Below are 19,368 nucleotides of genomic sequence, written 5' to 3' on the forward strand. Positions count from 1 at the left end.
GACTTTGATGTTCACCCGGTGTATGTTCCCCTCCATGCTTAGGGTTCCTGTGCCTTGGTCAGGGCCCATCCCTACCTGGCCCTGGTAAACCCCAGCTCTACACTCTGAGGCCTCCAGGTGTCTGCCTGGACAGGAGAGGCACTGCCCACCCATCCCAGGACCCCCCTGCTAATCTGGCTCCCTCACCCACCAATGTCCTGGAGTTCTCTGCCCTGCTTTTCCATGAGGTCCTCTATGTAGTTACTGTGTGTGACTTCTTGCTTCTCCCTCTCTGTTTTCAGAACCTAAAATCCAAGCAAAATAAGTCTTTTGGTATTATTTCCATTTAAGAGTTCCTGGGAGGATGGATAAAGATCTCTGAAGCCAGGTGGGACTTTGGAGGACAATTTCTCTTAAAGGGCCATCCAGCCTTCCCCGGCATCCTTCCAGGGAGGATCATAGAGGGAGGACTCTACTGGCCCTGTGACAATAACAACTTCTCCCTTTTCTAGGGTACATTGATCCTCCCAAAACTCTGGGATGTGGTCATGATTGTTACCCCCATTTTATAGAGGAGGAAACTGAGGCAGACAGAGGTAAACTGACTTGCTGAAGGAAAGCTACACAGCCAGGAAGTATCCGAGGCTAGACTGGAACTTGGATCTTCCTGATCTGTTACAGAGAGCCCAGAAGAGGTCCAAGCATAGACTGGTGCTTCTTAAAGCCTTACTGATTGATTTCCCTCTCAAGTGCTTCAATACTTCAAGGATCTGTGACACCCTGGTGTGGGTAGTCTCTCCCCTAGCACTGATGGCTACATCTCTGAAACAGTGTGTAGTCACTCAGAGTGGCCATTGCTGAGATAATGACTGTCCTGTAGCAGCTCTGGTGATGCTGACCCACAAGCCTTCCCAGGCTTAGAGAACCTACAATTCCCTCCACTTCCTCCAAAGTTCTTCATTGCCACGGACTTGTTCCTCATGAACACTGCTGGACTTGAGGCAGTGTGGCACAATGGATGGACAAAAGGAGTTGGAGTCTAGGTCCACGGGTGTCCATTTCATTGTGCTCAGAGCCTGCTGAGACTGGTATTGCATGATAGTTCTAAACATGGGCTTCCCATTCGGCCAGTTAGTCTCTTAAGATCCACAGCCTCAGATTTCTCCTGGAAAGCCCTAGGCACACGGTGTTCTGCCTAGAGAAGACAAAGATGTTGTCTGTGGCTTAAATCTGACCTCTGGTGTTGAGCTCAAAGTCTTTACTGTCTTCTAAGACCCAGGAGAATTTTATACGTATTACATTCAAATGACACTTTGCTAAAGTTGAAGGAAGTTTCTGCGAGATGTAGGAGCTGCTCAAAGTGCTCGAGTGGAGCTGTATCCCTTGGCGCATCCATGTCCATCCAGGGATTCCCACAACTCCCTCTGACTTGAAGGCCGTACTCATTGTTACTTAGGTAAGCCATGAATAGAAAAATGGTGTGACTATAAGCAAAGGCAGTATAAAGGTTGGGGTGGCAGCTCATTCAGTAATGCCCAGATTGACAAAGAATTGTTCTTTATACTCCTGAGACTTTCAGGGACACCCTTTTTGCTCCTTCATCAAGATATTGTTTTCTCATAAATGGCAGTAATTTTTTTTTTAAAGCAACGGTAAGCTGTGAATGCCTCCTGTTGAGTATTAGGGGAGGGGTTGTTGGTGAGCTCCTCTTCTGGTAGCCAATACAGGATGCCTTCCATCAGGTTTGCAGCAGGGAGGGGGCTGGTAATGCTCCACTGGTGAGCCAATAAATGATAGATCTTGGAATCGGTCACTCAATGGCTCAGTGGAGAAGCTCCAGTTTCAATCCTCCGAAGCCTTGGCTTCTCAGACCTCTATCTACCAGAGATTTCTGAAGGAGGCTGGATTTTTCACTTTTTGCTGTTCATTCATTTCTTCATCAGTTTGCTTCTCATTCCAGCTTATGGATAAGAAGAATGCCTGGCATGTTCCCCATGTTCTATTCCTCCTGGTTCTTTTTCTGGGCCCTTGAATTGTGTGGCCTCTACCTCCCAGGGTGGTGGCGAGGGTCAAACGAGATGCTGTTTGTAAAATGCTTAGCACAAAGCATGGCCCAGAGAAGACACAATGTAAATGCGTTAAAAAAAGAGTTTGTTACTACAGGTACCAGAGGTGAGCTTCCAATGACTTTGCCAAAGGCGGTTCCTGAGTTTTCCCAGGCTGATGGGTGTTTGACCAATGGCGGTGTTTGAGGCTTGTCCTTACGAGTATTTCTGAAGAGCTCCTCCTTCTTCCTGACCATTGTGTGAAGTCCTGAGATAGTTTTACACTCTGTCAGACATTGTGGGAGAAGGTACCACAACACATACCAGCTATATTCCACGATCCCCTACTCTTAGGTAGGTAGGTGGCAAAGTGGATAGAATGTGGAGCCGGGAATTAGGAAGACCTAACTTCAAATCTGACCTCATACACTAGCTTTATGACCCTGGGAAAGCCACTTCACCTCTATATGCCTTAGTTTCCTCAGCTATAAAATGAAAATAACAGCACCGACACCTCTCAGGGTTGTTGTGATGATCGAATTTGTAAAATGTCTGATGCACAGTAGGTGTCTGTGAATGTTTATTTCCCTCTCTTTGCTACCACCCCTTTGAATTCTGGACTTAAATATTACCAAAAAGGAGTACTTTCATAGATTTGAAAGAACAGATAGTGACAGTCCTATTGGAAACTGCAAATCCCTATTATAAACAGTTGGCTTTTCTTTGCAGGATCTTAGCTCCTGGGGGCTGAGAAGCAATCACTCAGTGGGTTACTCTCAAAGCTGTCCTGCTTGTCTGGGATTCCTTCAGTTCCCTTTGATGCATTTTGATGACTCTTTCTTCCCCCTTTTTTGGGGGAACCCTGAAAAATGAAATCTTTGCAATAAGTATGCAGAGTCAAGCAAAAGAAATCCCCACTTTCCATTCTCTGTGTGTCTGAAATGTCATTCTGGCTTTTGACAATTCTATTTTGGTGGTCAGTCTATTAGCTGGAATTATGTCATTAAACTAAAAAAAAGATTTTTGGAAATGCTTCTCTGAAATAGTTCAAATCACTGAAGAATTTGAAAGATTAAATTGAATATAATAGAATAATAATGAAATGAAATGGAAATCACCTCCGCCTTCCTGCATGATGACTCCATTGGGGTTGGGAGGGTGGGCTAATCAAGTGGACTGATGAGTTCTTGCTCAGAACTGTCATCTCCCCAGCCACACTACTTGCTTGCCTCCTTCTCTCCTTTCCAGCTTGTCAATCTGCCCCACGTACCCATTGGCCCTCTTCCCCCACACTAGTCCCCTGTCCCCCACTTTCCACCTCTCTGTATGTGTGGTAAAGCTCCCTGAGGGAAGGGACTATCTTGTTTTTATATCTTCCATGGTTGGCAAAGCTTAGCCTGGCATGCAGTAAGTAATTAACAAATGACCTGTCTGTCCTTGCCATGTGTTCCAGGGCTCTCAATGCCCTTGTGTGTGGTAGCCCTTTAGATTTCAGCCACTCCTTTACTCCCACCCATGTTTCATGTCAGCTGGGTCTAGGATTAAAGGGATTTTTAGTAATGAGGATCATACTTCTCCCTTCCTGCCAGGTGGGTTGTGCATGTCATCACCACAGATGGATGGATACATGGATGGAGGAAGCTGGGATGACTTTTCTTGGGGGCTCCCTCGACCACAGACATACCTGGTTCTTTGTCTTTAGAGACTCCATCTCCTGGACAAATTTTTCTGTCAGCTCCTTGATCTTCTCTGTGTAATTCATGTCCTTTAGACGTAGCTGGTACTCATTTTCCATCTTTAGCTCCTCCACGCGAGTCTTCAGTTCCAGCATGATCTGAGCCTGTAGAGTGAGATATCACAGTCTTAGGACAGGCTGCCCTGGGCAATGGCCCTGGTCCTGGGTAAGGATTGCGTTCATTCATGGAGGCAACCTGATCCCTGAGGGAAGGGCCCCTGTCTTGTATCAGTTAGCTTCTCTCCCAGCATCTGGAACAGTGGGTGTCTAACACTCACAGTGGCTATGCATGTGGCTAGGTTATACATGTATTACCACACAAAACATATTTCCACATTATTCATTATTGTAACTAATAAGCTTAAAAAACCAAAGCCCCCAAACACATACCCAAATAAACAAATGAAAAATTGTATGTTTTCATCTATATGCCTATTCCAATACTTCTTTCTCTGGAGGTGGCTAGCATTCTTTCTCCTAAGTCCCTCAGAATTGTCCTGGATCATTGCATTGCTGTTAGTAGCTAAGTCTTTTATGTTTGATCGTTCTACTATATTGCTATTTCTGTGTATGTTTTCCTGGTTCTGCTTATTTCAGTTTGCATCAGTTCATGGAGGTCTTTCCATATACTGATGACTTTCAGAGTGACTGGTGAGGGGCAGAGTCAAGATGGTGGTGTAGAGGCAGCAAATGTCCAGACCTCTGAAAACCCTTCCTTACGGATTACAAACTAAATGCTCCTAGGGGACTGAAAATCAAACCTAACAAGACAGAGCCAAGGAATCCTTCTGCTGAACTCAACTTAAAAGGTATGCCCCCCCAAAGCCAGAATTTGAGAACACTCAGGTTTAAGGGGAAGGAATTAGGAAGGTCCTGGGACCCTTCCCCCAGCTAGAGTGATAAACCTCCAGCAGCAGCTGGAACTTCTGGGTGGGCAAAGGTGCTGGTCTGGAGGGAGTACCTTGCAGGCAAAGCTGTGCCAGGCTCAGGCACAGGCAGTAGGGAAGCAGATAGAGGAGAAACGCAGAGCACAGAGCTGGAGGCATAGTTGCAGCAGCAGAGACACTCCATATTGCTCCCCCCCTCCTTCCTGAGGTTTTGGCCTCAGGGCACATCCAGAAGACCAGCCTGACTTAATCCCATCAAAGTCTTCAGAGGGCAGGGAAGCTCAAACTCCAAAACTCCTCCCCCACAGACTGTTGGACTTAATACCATCAAAGCATCCAGAGGGCAGGGAAGCTCAAGCTCCAACACCCCTCCCCCACAGACTGCTGGACTTCATCCCATCAAAGCCTCCAGAGGGCAGAGAAGCTTAAGCTCCAACACCCTCCCCCCACAGACTGCACTGAGATATTTACTGACAAAACCCCATGGGTGAAGGTGAAAAGAAAAGCCCAAAACCACAAAAAAAAAAAGAGAGGAGCAAGAGCTCAGGCAACTGCAGGGAGTAAAGAAGGGGTAAATATGAGTGAACAACAGAAAAAGAAAAAAGAAATTACAATCGACAGCTTCTATACAGGCAATGAACAAAGAGCAAATGGAACAGAGAAGGATGAGGGAACACCAAGCAAAAAAAGAGAAAACCCAGTGAATTGGATACAGGCTCTGGAAGAACTCAGAATACAATTCAAAACAGAATTAGGAGAGGCTGAGGACAACTGGGAAAAGAACTTAAAAAGTAAGATAGGTCATCTGGAAACAGAAAACAGTGTCTTGAAAGCCAAAATTAATCAGCTTGAAAATGAGGCAAAGGTGATGAAAGATGAGGCAAAGAAAATGAAAGATGAGGCAGAGAAGATGAAAGATGATCTCCAAAGAAAATCAGACCAGAAGGAGGATAACCAAAAAGCCAGGGAAGAAATCCAATCTTTAAAATCCAGAATACAACAACTAGAAGCAAGTGACTTCACAAGGCAGCAGGACACTATAAAATAAAATTAAAAGAATGAAAAAATTGAGGAAAATATGAAATACCTTACTCACAAAACAGAAGATTTAGAAAATCATTCCAGGATAGATAACTGAAGAATCATTGGTCTACCAGAAGACCACGACAAAAGAAAAATCCTGGACATCATACTACAGGAAATTATCCAAGAAAACTGCCCCAATATTCTAGAACAAGAGGGAAAAATGGAGATTGAAAGAATCCACAGTTTACCCCCTATACTTAACCCCCAACTGACAACACGCAAGAATGTTATAGTCAAATTCAAGAACTATCAGACCAAGGAAAAAATATTACTAGCTGCTAAGAAGAAGTCATTCAGATACCATGGAACTACAGTGAGGATAACATAGGATCTGGCTGCATCAACACTGAAGGACCAAAAGGCATGGAATATGATATTCTGGAAAGCAAGGGAACTAGGTCTACAACCAAGAGTCAACTACCCAGCAAAACTGACTATATTCTTACAGGGGAAAGTATAGTCATTTAACAAAATAGAAGAATTCCAAGAATTTGTAAAGAAAAGACCAGACCTGAATAGAAAATTTGATGCCTAAGCACAGAACTCAAAAGAATCATAAAAAGGTAATTTAAAAAAGGGAAAAAAGGAAAACAAAACAAACAACCTCCCCCCCTTTTTTAAAGAGACCTGATAAGTTAAAATGATATGTATCCCTATAAGAAAAGAAGTCAAAGAAGTCTTAAAAATTGTTATTATCACCTGGGCAGCTAGAATAATTACACTTAAAGGGAACAGTGACAAACTGTATAGGATGAAATGACAAAACAAATATGTACACACACACACACACACACACACACACACACACACACACCCCTAGAGCTAAACAAAAGGTTAATACTAAAAGAAATGGGAAAAGAAACAAAAGGGGGAAAATGTATATGTCTCAAAGAAGCTCATGGTGGGAGGGGGAAAGAACACCAATAGACCAGAAGGGTAAAGAGGCTGGAGATAGGAAATACTCAACTCTTATGTGCATTGAAATTGACTCAAAGACAGAAGAACAATCCAATCCATTGGGGCAGAGAATTGATTTGTGCCCTATAGAGAAGTAGAAGGGTAACAAATGGACTGGTGGGGAGGGAAGCAGTACAAGGGAGGGAGAGAGTGGGGGGGTAGTTTAAAAAGACTGTAAAGAAAAATAAGGGGGGAATAAGAAGGGAGGGGTGTAGAAAGGGAAGTAAAATAAGGGTGGGAATTAGGGGGACTGATTAAAAACAAAACATTGATGTAAAAGGAAATAGTGAAAGAAGAAAAGACAGAAACAATTGACTATGTATTAAGGAATAAAAACAGAGTGACTGGTGACCCCGCTGGGCAAGAGTCTATCTGTGCCATTACCCCCACCCTAGATCCCCTCTTCTCTCCCCTGAAGATTTATTTCCTTCCTTAGCTCCCTCCCCTTTCTTCTAGACTGAAGATAAGCTCTACCTGGAATGGCTTCTTTCTGAGTCCTGCTCAGCTCAGCTCAGGCCTGGCACCTACTAGGTGCCTGGCACGTATTTTTCATTGTGTGGCCACTGACTCTGGAGGGGAATGACCCTTGGGAAACTGGCATAAATTACATTCAGCACCTTCCTTTAACAGCTGTTTTCATACATGTTCTTCTGAAAAGAGGGTGGGGCCTGTTCTTTGGCATCACAGAAATGGCTTTTAAAAAAATTATTTATTTTATTGTTAATTTTTTTTTCATTTATAAAGCATTTATTTTCTCTCTCTCCCATCTCCCCCCTTCCCCCAAGGGAAAACCCAAACGAAGCCAACACTTATAACAAATATGTATAGTCACGGGGAGGCTAGGGTTAGGCTTAGTGTTAGTGGATAGAGTGCCAAGCCTGGAGTCAGAAGGACTTGGGTTCAAATATGGCCTCAGACAACTTCCTAGCCCTTGTTTGCCCTCCTGTCTTAAAGCTGTTACTTAAGACAGAAAGCAAAGATTCTAAACAAACCAAACCAAGTAGGAAGTCAAGAAAAACAAATTCTTCTATTATCCATTCAGAAAATGCATGTCTCCTTCCACTGCAAACTTACTTGAGGCACATATTGATACCAGTAAAAAGTCAGTTCATGTATTAAGTTTGAGTGATGCCACCCTCCAAGTCAAACCCAAGGGTCACAGAATCACTGACTATGAGGCCTAGAAGGGACCTCAGAGGCCTCTGGCATTACCTATACTCATTAATACATGCCAACAACCTTAGCTCCAAGGCCTCCCACATGGGGCAGGGGCTTTGGGACAGCTCTCGTTTCTACACACAAAATCTAAATTGGTCTTTTTTGCAATGTCCTACCACGTGGCTCTTGGTCCTGCCCTTTGGGGCCAAGCAGAAGTGGGTCATCCATCCTCTCCAGAAGAGCCCTTCCCATTTTGGAGACAGCTCTTAGGTCTCCTCCAGGCTTCTCTTCTCCACACACACAGCTCCTTCAAGTGATCTTATGTCATGGACTCGAAGCCCTTCCCTATCCTGGCTGCCTCCTCTGAACTCTCTCCAGCTCATCTATGTCCTTCCTAAGCTTCCTAGGTGTTAAGGACTGGGCACTGGACTCCAGCTGAAATGAGACCAGGTCCAAGGAGAGAAGGTCTCTTTCCTCCCTAGGTCTGGCAGAGCAGTTCCTCTGAATGCAGCCCAAGATGGCATTCTTTTCTCTGGTGGCTGGGTCATTTAGAGCTCGCAGCACACTCAAATCCTGAAATTCTTGTCACAACACCTGCTATTTATCCACGCCTATTGATGTCTCTGCCCTCTTACCACTGGTGAAGTGACTTTACATTGGTCCCTGCTGAATTTCATCTCATTAGGTTCATCCTAATGGCCCAGTCTGTCAAGAGACTGTTTGGGATCCTAACTATCACCGAGTGTGGGAGTTTCTCTCTCTCTCTAACTGCATATCATCGACAACCTTGATTAGTACAACATCTATCCCTTTATCTAAGCATTGATGAAAATAATAATATAGGGCCAAGCCTAGCTCCCTGGAGTCTCCACTGGAGACTTTCATTTTGACATTGAGTCATTAACCACTACTCTTTGAATCTGGCCTTCTAGCCAGTTTTGAATTTATCTGATTGCATTATAGCCTGATCCATATCCCTCTATCTTCTGCCCAAGAATAATCTAAGAGACTTTATCAAAGATTTTGCTAAAAATCTATGAAAACTGGGGGCAGCTGGGTAGCTCAGTGGATTGAGAGCCAGGCCTAGAGACGGGAGGTCCTAGGTTCAAATCTGACCTCAGATACTTCCCAGCTGTGTGACCCTGGGCAAGTCACTTGACCCCCATTGCCTAGCCCTTACCACTCTTCTGCCTTGGAGCCCATACACAGTATTGATTCCAAGATGGAAGTAAGGGTTTAAATAAAAAAAAAATCTATGTAAACTATATGCACATATCATTCTGTTTATCTATTGTCTAGAAATCTTGTTGGAAAAGGAAATGAGGTTGGTCTGGAAGGACCTGATCTCTCTCTCCCTTTCCCCCTCTCTCTTTTCTTTTAAATACTTATTTTTAAAGACTAAGGTATATTAATAAGCACATGAAAAAGTGCTCTAAATCTCTGATAATCAGAAAAATGCAAATCAAAACAACTCTGAAGTACCACCTCACACCTAGCAGATTGGCTAACATGGTAGCAATGGAAAGTAATGAATGCTGGAGGGGATGTGGCAAAGTGGGGACATTAATTCATTGCTGGTGGAGCTGTGAATTGATCCAACCATTCTGGAGGTCAATTTGGAACAATGCCCAAAGGGCGATAAAAGACTGTCTGCCCTTTGATCCAGCCATAGCACTGCTGGGTTTGTACCCCAAAGAGATAATAAGGAAAAAGACTTGTACAAGAATATTCATAGCTGCACTCTTTGTGGTGGCCAAAAATTGGAAAATGAGGGGATGCCCTTCAATTGGGGAATGGCTGAACAAATTGTGGTATCTGTTGGTGATGGAATACTATTGGACTCAAAGGAATGATGAACCGGAGGGATTCCATGTGAAGTGGAATGACCTCCAGGAAGTAATGCAGAGTGAGAGGAGCAGAACCAGGAAAACATTGTACACAGAGACTGATACATTGTGGTACAATCGAATGTAATGGACTTCTCCATTAGTGGCAATGCAATGTCCCTGAACAACCTGGAGGGATCTATGAGGAAGAACACTGTCCATGTTCAGAGGAAAAACTGTGGGAGTAGAAACACCAAAGAAAAACAACTGCTTGATCACATGGGTTGAGGTGATATGATAGACTCTAAATGAATATCCTGGTGCAAATACCAACAACATGGAAATGGGTTCTGATCAAGGACACAAGTAATACCCAATGGAATTGCATATTGGCTATGGGAGAGGTGGGGGAAGAGGATGGGAGGAATAAAAAATGATTTTGTAACTAAGGAATAATGTTTGAAATTGACCAAATAAAAAAATGTTAAAAAAAAAAGACTAACGTATATTTAGACAACTTTAAATATAGTTCCAACAGAAATTCTCTGAAAAGTTGTCTTTTGTTCTTACTTTCAAACATTGGCTGGGATTATCCAAGTCTTTAAATTTTTTGGACTTTATTGGCCTCCATACTTTTTCTCTACAACTTAGTCTATTGCCTCTGTGGACACTAACGGTTCTATATCTATGTCAGTGATTTCTCACCCAGATTTATCTCACATGGCCTTTAGGATTTTTATTTGATACAAGCTCTCCAAGCTCAGCCATGAGCTGTTTTTGCTGCACCCAGGCTGGCTCTGTGATTACTGTATCCTTTTCTAGATACTCACCAGCCCTCTCTTTCTGGCCATCTCCACACCTGCTCCCAGCACATAAATACTCTGGTTGGGATTTAAAATCCTGGCCATCTTGCTTCCACTGGACCCTTGGACTCTACCTCAGGTCTCCTAGCTCTGAAAGGGGATGCTATTTCTCCAGATGAGGCCTCCATGGCACTTTCTGACCACCTCTCCACACCATTAACTCTCTCCTCCCCAGCCTCTGACTCTCCTTTATATATTGCCTTCCCTCAGTAGAATGTAAGTTCTTTGAGAACAAGATTGTCTGGCCAACTCCCATTGGTATGCTTGGCACTTGGCACCATGCCTGGCAAACACTAAGTTCTTTCTGTCTTTGTCTCTCTCTCTTTAATTATCCATTCTAGAATCTTCCCAAGCTCACTTGCCTCTACTTTTTAGGCTCTGCTTTCTTTTCCTTTTTAGGGGGAAAATCAGCCTGCCCTTCTGGAATCTTGTGCTACTTCTGTTTTCCATGAATTTTCAAGTTCTATTGAGTGGCTCAACAATTCTATCTTCCAGATCATAATTAGAGCTGGAAGGGACCTCAGAAGCCTTCCAGTCTAACCCCCTTATCTGAGAGATAAGAACGTGGGCCCAGGAAATAAGATTTGAATCCAGGTCCTCTGATTCCTGATTCAGTGCTCTCCCCCAAAGTAGGGTGATAAAAAGAGATCAAAGGTGCCTGTTTCTTCAGCACTCATAGTCCACCCTGCCAGTGAGCCCACAGCCTGTAGCTGTGGTGTGGTGACATTTGCAGAAAAGTGGCATGAGATCAGCAGGAAGATTCTGAAACTTTGGAAGGGGTTTAGGCTGAGACCAAGACAGTTAATGGGCTCTCTCCAGAATCTCTGAAGGAGTCACCTGCAGATTTCTTGGGGTCTATCCTTTCCTGATTCCTAGTTTGCTGTTATTCATTAAGGCTGTTCCTGGTGAACCTGATTCTAGCTACAGAGACTGTGAGATCAAGTTTGGATCCTTTTGGATCTAAGACCTTCCCTGGCCTTAGCAAAACCTTACCTGGACCCTTTCTTTAATTCTAATGAAGAGGGGTATAGTTGAGGGTTTTAGTTAAGTTTAGGGACTGTAGATTTAGGTTAGGGAGAAGTAGAGTAGGAAGCTCTCTAAGAAGAAATTCCTGTGAAGAGATTATTAGATCTGGTGGGGATAGATCCATTAATAGTTTAGATAAACCCAAACCCCTTTTCACCTTCCCCTTATTTTTTAAACCCAAACTGTCCTCTGATTATATATTGTCTGTGTTTATTAGCTCAGGGTCTGGCTCTGCCTGCCTTGGGCTTGTCTACCCGTCCCAAACCAGATTACTGACCCTAAAATACCATTCTCTGTTATCTCAGACAGTCACATCAGTTTCCAAATAGTTATATCAGGTGTGAATCCAAAAGATCCTGACCCAAGCCCAGAGACATGCAAGCTCTGGCAGGGATCAGACACATGGTGGGAGGGACCTTCCCTCTGGCAGTAACTGGCAGGACTTGGGTTCATGGTGGGGGGCCTCCCTCTGACAGCTATTGCTGCTCCTTTGGTAAATATGTTCCTTCTCTGGAACAATCCCCTAAGCAAACAGTTGGGCTGCTTACATAGAAAAGAGAGCTGTGAGCCAAAGGTATGCTCCCCAGACAAATGAGTGAATGGCCAAGGAAGGTCTCTAGGATCTTACATAAACACTGCTTGGGATTGCCTTTGCAATCTTATTACACCTTCCTCCTTTCCTCATATTCTATGGGTCTGTCATGTTGGCTTCCTTGCTGTTCCTCACACACAACCTCGATGTTCCATCGCCAGGCCTTTGCCCAGGTTGTCCTTTGTCCTTGGAACATTCTCTCCAGCCCCTGCCTCTTAGAATCTCTGGCTTCCCTCCAGATACAACTCAACTCCGAAGGCCTTTCCTGGTTCCCAAGCTGCTACTACTGTGTCACCCATTTATTTTGCATGTTGTCTCCTTTAGGGAGATGGTAAGCCTGGAGGTCAAGGCTGCTTCTCCTTGATCGTTATGGCCCCAGGGCTGCATGCACAGCAGGGGCTGGTGAAATGGTTGGCAGGAGCAGCTCCTGTGAGGGTGCTCCATCCACTGAGCCACCTAACTGCCCCTTAGCATGGCTTCTTGATTTGCCTTTACAGGACATGCTCCGCCTGCTCAAATTCCACTTCTTTTCTGGTACCTAAGAATCTGGGAAACTTCAGGGGGCCCTCAGCCTCTTCCAGAACATAGTTTATCCACATACATACATATCCATACAAACACACCCCTATACATATTCTATATGTACACGCGATATGTGTGTGGAAATATAGATACATACATATACATCAATCTTTATAGCTTGCTTTCTCTCCTCTCCCTCTCTGTCTCTCTCTCTCTTTCCTCTCCTCTCTTATCTCTCCTCTCTTACCCCCCCTTTCTCTCTCTCTAACTTATTGTTAGTAATCAGTACCACAAGGAAAGTCTGCCTTAAAACCAAAAGGGCATTGCCCACGCAGCATAGGATGGGCACCATTCATCATACTTTGTAAGCTGAGGCCTCTCAGATGGGCTGACTGATGGTTTTACTCTCTTCACTGGTCCCTGGGTGCCTACTGCTGGAAGCAGTCAGCTTGGGATCAGTCAGTCATCATTCAAGCCCAGGCATCAAGCTGAGCACCAGGGAGCTGAGCTCTCCTAGGCTTGCTGGAGATACCTACTGATAATACCCAATTATTTCCTTCAAAGTCAGTAACTCACTGGTGGCACAATGAACCATGCATATGTAGGACTTCTTGATTAAGGTCACTTAGCTAAAAGAAGTCCTGGGGGAAGCCCTGGACAGCCAAAGGGATGGGGGTGGCTGATGGTTGACTTCAGTAGTCAAATGGAAGATTTGAATGCAATAAGCCCTTCAGCAGCAGAACCCATAGGATAAGTCAGCAAATCCCTGTGGTGCCAGCCTTGGAGCCAAGTATTCATCCAGGAGCCAAAGGACTGTCACTGAGAAGAGGGATCTAATTTATTTTGGGGGGTCTCAGAGGAAGGCATCAGGGGTGGAGGAAGAAGCAAGGAAGTGGTTGTGTTGTGTGTGTGTATGAAATGGATCTCCTAGTTAAGGAGCTGAAAAAATTCTTTCCGATTTAGTTGGGAAGGCCAAGAAGCCAATGTGGACTCTGTTTCAGGGCACGTGTCCTAACAATGAGAGCTAGCCTAGAGGAGATGGGGCTGCCTGAGGAGGAGGGGGCTCTCCTCACTGGAAGTCTTTCTGTAAAGATAGGACAACCATGTGCCGGGTTCATTATTGGGGAAGGGTGTGCTGGTAAATGTTTAACCAAGTGTTTAACAAAAAAAGGCATGCCCAACACATTCAGAGTTTACTCTGCATTTTTCCATCACTTTATAAAATCTAGATAAGCACAATCAAGCCCTGACCAGCAGCTTGGTGTAAATGCTCATGGTAACAATTGAACCTGTGGGCTCTCCCAAGCCAGTACACTCTGGCTCCAGGATACTCCTGCACTCAGAGCAGGGGCTGTATGGCCTCTGGTCCACTTGTGAGGCTCCACACTGACCGACATCGGAGACTGTGGTAAGGAATCCTCCTACCAGTGAAATCTTAGCTCCTGGGGACACCACCCAGGAACTGGCCAGGAGAGGGCAAAAGGGACAAAGAAGAGCTGATCCCCCAGCCCTTACCTTCTCTTCCATGTCTGTCTTAGTGACCAGCACTTCCTCAGCAAAGCCCACTTCCCGTTCCCTTTTGACACCCCGGCCATCCTTATCATAGACTTTCCAGGTGATGAGGCAGCCATCTTCAGCACAGGTCAATAGGAACTGGTCATCAAATGTAATGTTCATCTAAAGAGGGAGGAATGAGGGGTGGTGAAGAGGTCATTTGGGTCTACAAGGGCAGTGGGGGCCACACTTCTCAGCCACATCTAGCCCTTATTATCTCCTAGAAAAACAAGACACACCTTGACTTTTGAGTAACAGGGGATATCCTGCCCAGAGCACCAGTCAAGGAAAGAGGAGGACAGGGCTCTTTTCTTCAGATTCTTAATCTCTAAACAAGGGAATATCCTCTTTGGAAGCCAGAAGGAATAGCATTCCCAAAAGTGTATGGCCGTCCCAGACTGACTGTCCAGAAGGCTTCACTTATGGCTGGTCAGCTCTAAAGGAAGGAGAGAAAAGAGGGTGGGGCGGGAGCAATAGCAACACTTGCCCCATGGTTCCTCATTGTCATGTCCCAAGGAAAATGCAACCTTTTAGTCCAAACTTATGAATCCATTTCAGTGCCAGGCTCACACTAATCCTCAACCCCTTTCCTTAGGCATACCATGCCATTAGGACATCTCTAATCCTGGTGTAAGAGACAGTGTCCTCCCATGAGGCACTCTTTAACCCCACTTTGAGAGATAATACTCTTCTTAGGTGTCTCTAACACACACACACACACACACACACACACACACACACAGAGCAATCTGACAGGCCATATGCTATCTCATTAGGGCTAAGGTGTCTTGTTCTCCATTGGTCTTATGGTAGTTAGAAGGGAAGTTTCCATGAGTCCTTTGAAGCCTTTTAGCATTTCTTGGCATTAAAAGACATCTGAATAATTGTTTAAATCTTTCCCATCTTGAGCCTTTGCAGGAAGTAAGTCAACAAGAGCCAGCTGAAGAAGAGATTTAGAACCCTGGAGAATAGAGGAGGGGAAGTCAGGAGGACCCTCTTACCTTTGTGATAGGCCCAGCATGTGCCTGATACTCATTGTATTCCTTGTGTATAGGCAGGGGGTACTTCATGGATCGGATGGTGCCCGTCGTGGTGCCTACAAACACCATGCGTCCCGAGTGGGAGATGACAATGGCTGTGTAGATGACATCAAAGGCAGATACTTCCCGAAGCACCTGGCACACAGAAAACTCTGCTCAGAGGCTGAGCCACCTTGGGGTGTCCCTCTGAGAGGCAGCCACCAGATGTGTCTCTTCTGTGGCTCACCCACACCAGACCCAGGTCCCTCCTCCTGCAGGTGACAGGTGAGGGCAAATCCTAGAAAGCAGGCACTAGCCTGCTGAATTTTGGTCCCTTCTCCCAGATTCTAGCCCTCCACACACTGTAGGTGGGTGATAAAGAGAATAGATTCCATTTTCATAGGGCCCCACTACCTACCTGTCTAGCCCTAAACTTTCTCATGAGCCCCAGTCCTGCACCCCAAACCACCTATCGGACAGCTCAAACTGGACATCCCATGGTCACCTCCAAATCAATATGTTCAGAACTGAACTCATCATCTTCCCCCTCACCAAGTGCTCTTCTCTTCTCAACTTTCCAGTGACTACTGAAGGCACCATCGTCCTCTCCAGACTGCCCCCCTGACTTTCTTCTTGGACTCTACAAATGCTCCCAGAAATGCATCCGACCTGAAAGCTCTCTCCAACTCTGGGCTCCACACATTGAAAATATATATTGCTCCAACTCTGGTCCCTCTCTCTGACTGGTTGGTTCCTCCCCTTCAGATCCTAACCTCTGCCTACCTTTTCAGGCTTCTTGTACACCCCACACAGCAGCTACACTGGCCTCCTTGCTGGTTCTCACTCAAGGCCCTCCACCTCCATCTCTATTCCTTCACCCTGGCTATTTCCCAGGCCTGGAAGGCTCTCCCTCTTCACTTCTACCTTCTGACTTCCTTCAAGGCTCAACTCCAGCTTCACCTTCTAAAAGAGCCTGTCCTTGCTCCCCACCAGCTGTCAGCGCCCACACTCTCAGACAACCTTCCCTCTGACTGTATCTACCCTATATGAGTAGTTTGCATGTCATCTTCCCTGTCAGAACATGAGCACCTTAAGCCATGCTTTTGCTGGGTTTTATATTCCCCAGGCTTAGCACAGTGCCCAGCACAAAGGAAACACTCAATAATAGCCTGCTGCTGACACAGACAACACACGGATACCCTCCTCCTCATGGATCTTCTACTAAGAGGACACAAAGTCACTCTTCTGTCCCTCAATGATTCCCCTACAAAGTGTCTGAGCTATTCTCCTATCTATGTCTTGGTCATCTCATAATCTCTGGGTCACTCAGTTAGAAGGAAAGCGTGGAGCCCTGAAGCCAGCAAAAGTCTTCTGGTCTGTTACCCTCCCCGTGCCCACCTCTGTGTTTGAAGACTCACCCAGACGTGGCAGAGACACTATGTGTGTAGGGCATTCTCCTGGCCTGCCAGCATAGAGACTTTGTCTGCCCAGGACCTGGATGAAGCCATTCTGGATCTTTGCCATTATCATTCCCTTCCCTAGACACTCACTAAGCATCCCTTTACAGACCCATTTGCCTCCCCAGAGATTGAGGTCAAGTCCACTGGCCTATGGTCATCCCCAGCAGCATTCTGCCCCCTCTTTGTTCTTTTCTCTTTCCCCAATCTAGCTGTGTGGGTGTGGGCTCATGTGTGCACAGGCTTGGAAGGAGCTGGTCAGGACATTGTGGATTGATTGATTTTCTTCCAGCCTAGCCATTAGATGAAATTACAGAAGGTAAGGAGCAGGCCGTAAGAGACAACCAGGTATGAAAGTCTTAATGCATAATGAACATCTTGTCACTCCCTAACAAGATGTGAAGAAATCCTTCAGTCCATGTTGATGGAAATAGAGGGCACGTAACCACTGGCTGGTCAGGGATGGTGCCATGCCCTTGGTTGCCCTGAAATAGAAAGATGTGCTCTAAGGAGTCAGTCAAGGGTCAGCTCTGAAAGGGATGGCCTCTAGCATCAGATCACAGTGTCAGCTACAGAAGAAGCCAGCTCTTGAAAAAGAATTGTTCCTTACCATTTGGGGAGGCGATTTCTTTCCCTTCTTTATATTCCATTCACTGTTCTGCTTTGTAGGCAGACTACTTGCCCATAGGAGAAACTAGGCAGTGCAGTGGATAGAGTGCCTGGGCATGGAGTTAAGAAAACCCAAGTCCAAATCCAGCACCGTGCTTACTAGTTGTATGACCTGGGAAAGCCACTAAACTGCTTCCTGCCTCAGTTTCCTCAACTATGAAATGGAGATAATATCACATATCTCTGTAACAATATCACCTACCTCTCAGGGTTGTTGTAAGAATAAAATGAAATAATATTGTAAAATGTTTAGCATAGTGCCTATCAGAGAAGATGCTTAATAAATGTTTATTCTTTCCACTCAGAGTGGAGTAGGCTTTGCCAGTCAAGACCCAAGATTGGAAAATCTTTATGAATTTAGAGGGAGTCCAACAGAGACACTGCACTCAGGGGACCTTCATGAAGATACTCTGAGAAGGAAAAGGACATTGTCCTGCAGTCAGAGGTGAGAGCTTCCTGGACCATGTGTGTTTCCTACATGTATACCTCTCTTATGTTCCATATGTGTTTCTATTCTTCCTGCTGATTCCACGTGTGCTGGTATAGCAGTCCACCCCTAGCTATGGGCAAGGGAAACAGTTAGTATATACAGAGTAGCTTAGAAGAGAGCATGCTCAGTCTTGAGCATGCTCAGTCTTGTACATGGCTGGGAAAGCCTCTGACCCTTGACCCCAGCTTCCCCCAGGTAAGGCGGGAAAACAGGTTTCTTTGTGCTCACCTGGCTAAGAGAAACCACACCTATACCTTGTCATTAACCAATGATGATCATCCCTATGTATTGTGTATATTTGCATATCAAAGAGATTAAATACAGGGCACAGCAAGCTCCGCCTTGCTCTCTCTTCCTTCTCTTCCTCACTTGGATCTCAGCTCTCACTGATGCCTGTCCTTGCTGGAGCTTGGCCTCTGGCCAAGCTCCATCTTTGATTCCTTTCCTGATCTACCTCTCCCACCTGGGACCTGGCCTTCGGCCAGGCACATTCCTTTCTCTATTAGGTCTCCGACCTGTGTGGTATTAAATTTGGATCACTGGACGGGTATAAGCCTTCTGAGTAGTCCACTGATCGGAGTTTCTGCTGTGGCTCCTTTGTAATCAATAAGGCCTGGATTTCTGACTCATTCCTGCCGATCTCTAACTTGACTCCGCCACCCCCCTCGCGGCATACAGAACTTCTATCCTTCCTCTATCTTCCTATCTTGAGGCTTCTCATGGGTTCGAGGAAGCTTCAGCTGGGAAGAGAGTGCCCCAAGTTTACAGAGGGAATGCTTTACTTCTGTTTTTCATGCTATGCCATTTCAATAAAAATCTTTGCTTTGAGCTAGCTGTGTCCTCTGGCTAAGTATTAAAGGTAAACACATTGGTGGGGGCTCATGAGTTTTATTTTGAGGAGGGTAACCCCAGAGTACCTTGAATCTTCAAGCAGATGCCCCTTTGGGGTCCTACCCCTGAAAGTGTGAGTTGGGAGAGGATAGCTCAAGAGGGTGTGCTATACTACAGGGGCTCTATCTGGGATATATTTGGGGTGTCCTATGTGTACTTACAATAACCCACTGAAGAGATTCCCTATCTGGGATCTCCCTCCACAATGGCAATTAGTCAGCCAAGAATGCCTGGTATGCTGCTGCTTTGGTTCCACCTCAGCCCTTTCTCCCCATGTCTTGCTCACCGAAGAGTCTGCAATCTCCTTGAGAGTCTGGTCAGATCCAACAGCAAAAATGATTTTAGAGTCAGGAGAGATGGTCACATAGTTGTAGCTGCAAGACTTGAGCACGCACTCAGTCTCCCTCCTTCCTAAGGATAGGTTCCACTCATACACAGCACCATCTGTGCCACAGGAAATCAGCTTGCTGTCATCCAGATTCCATGCAATTGACTTGATCTGGAAGAGAGTGAAGATTATTAGCCAAGTAAGGTGCTATGGGCCTGGAAGATTAAATCTGACCAACATTTATTAAGCCCTTATTATGCTCAAGGCCCTGGGGATATAAAAAA

The 19,368-nt window shown here is 45.3% G+C and overlaps 1 protein-coding gene across 1 annotated transcript in view; it reads right to left on the reverse strand.

The window, feature by feature from the left end:
• CFAP57 (cilia and flagella associated protein 57) overlaps positions 1-19,368 on the reverse strand; it is a 62,276-nt gene that overhangs the window by 16,846 nt on the left and 26,062 nt on the right. The window contains exons 10-14 of the mRNA XM_007480300.3: positions 19,043-19,255; positions 15,232-15,405; positions 14,192-14,353; positions 3,709-3,864; positions 191-284 (exon numbers count right to left, since the gene is read on the reverse strand). Coding sequence (XP_007480362.2) covers positions 191-284; positions 3,709-3,864; positions 14,192-14,353; positions 15,232-15,405; positions 19,043-19,255 — 799 coding nt within the window. The remainder of the gene's footprint in view (positions 1-190; positions 285-3,708; positions 3,865-14,191; positions 14,354-15,231; positions 15,406-19,042; positions 19,256-19,368) is intronic.

The sequence above is a fragment of the Monodelphis domestica genome, chromosome 2, assembly GCF_027887165.1.
Source record: "Monodelphis domestica isolate mMonDom1 chromosome 2, mMonDom1.pri, whole genome shotgun sequence".
Classification (NCBI taxonomy): domain Eukaryota; kingdom Metazoa; phylum Chordata; class Mammalia; order Didelphimorphia; family Didelphidae; genus Monodelphis; species Monodelphis domestica.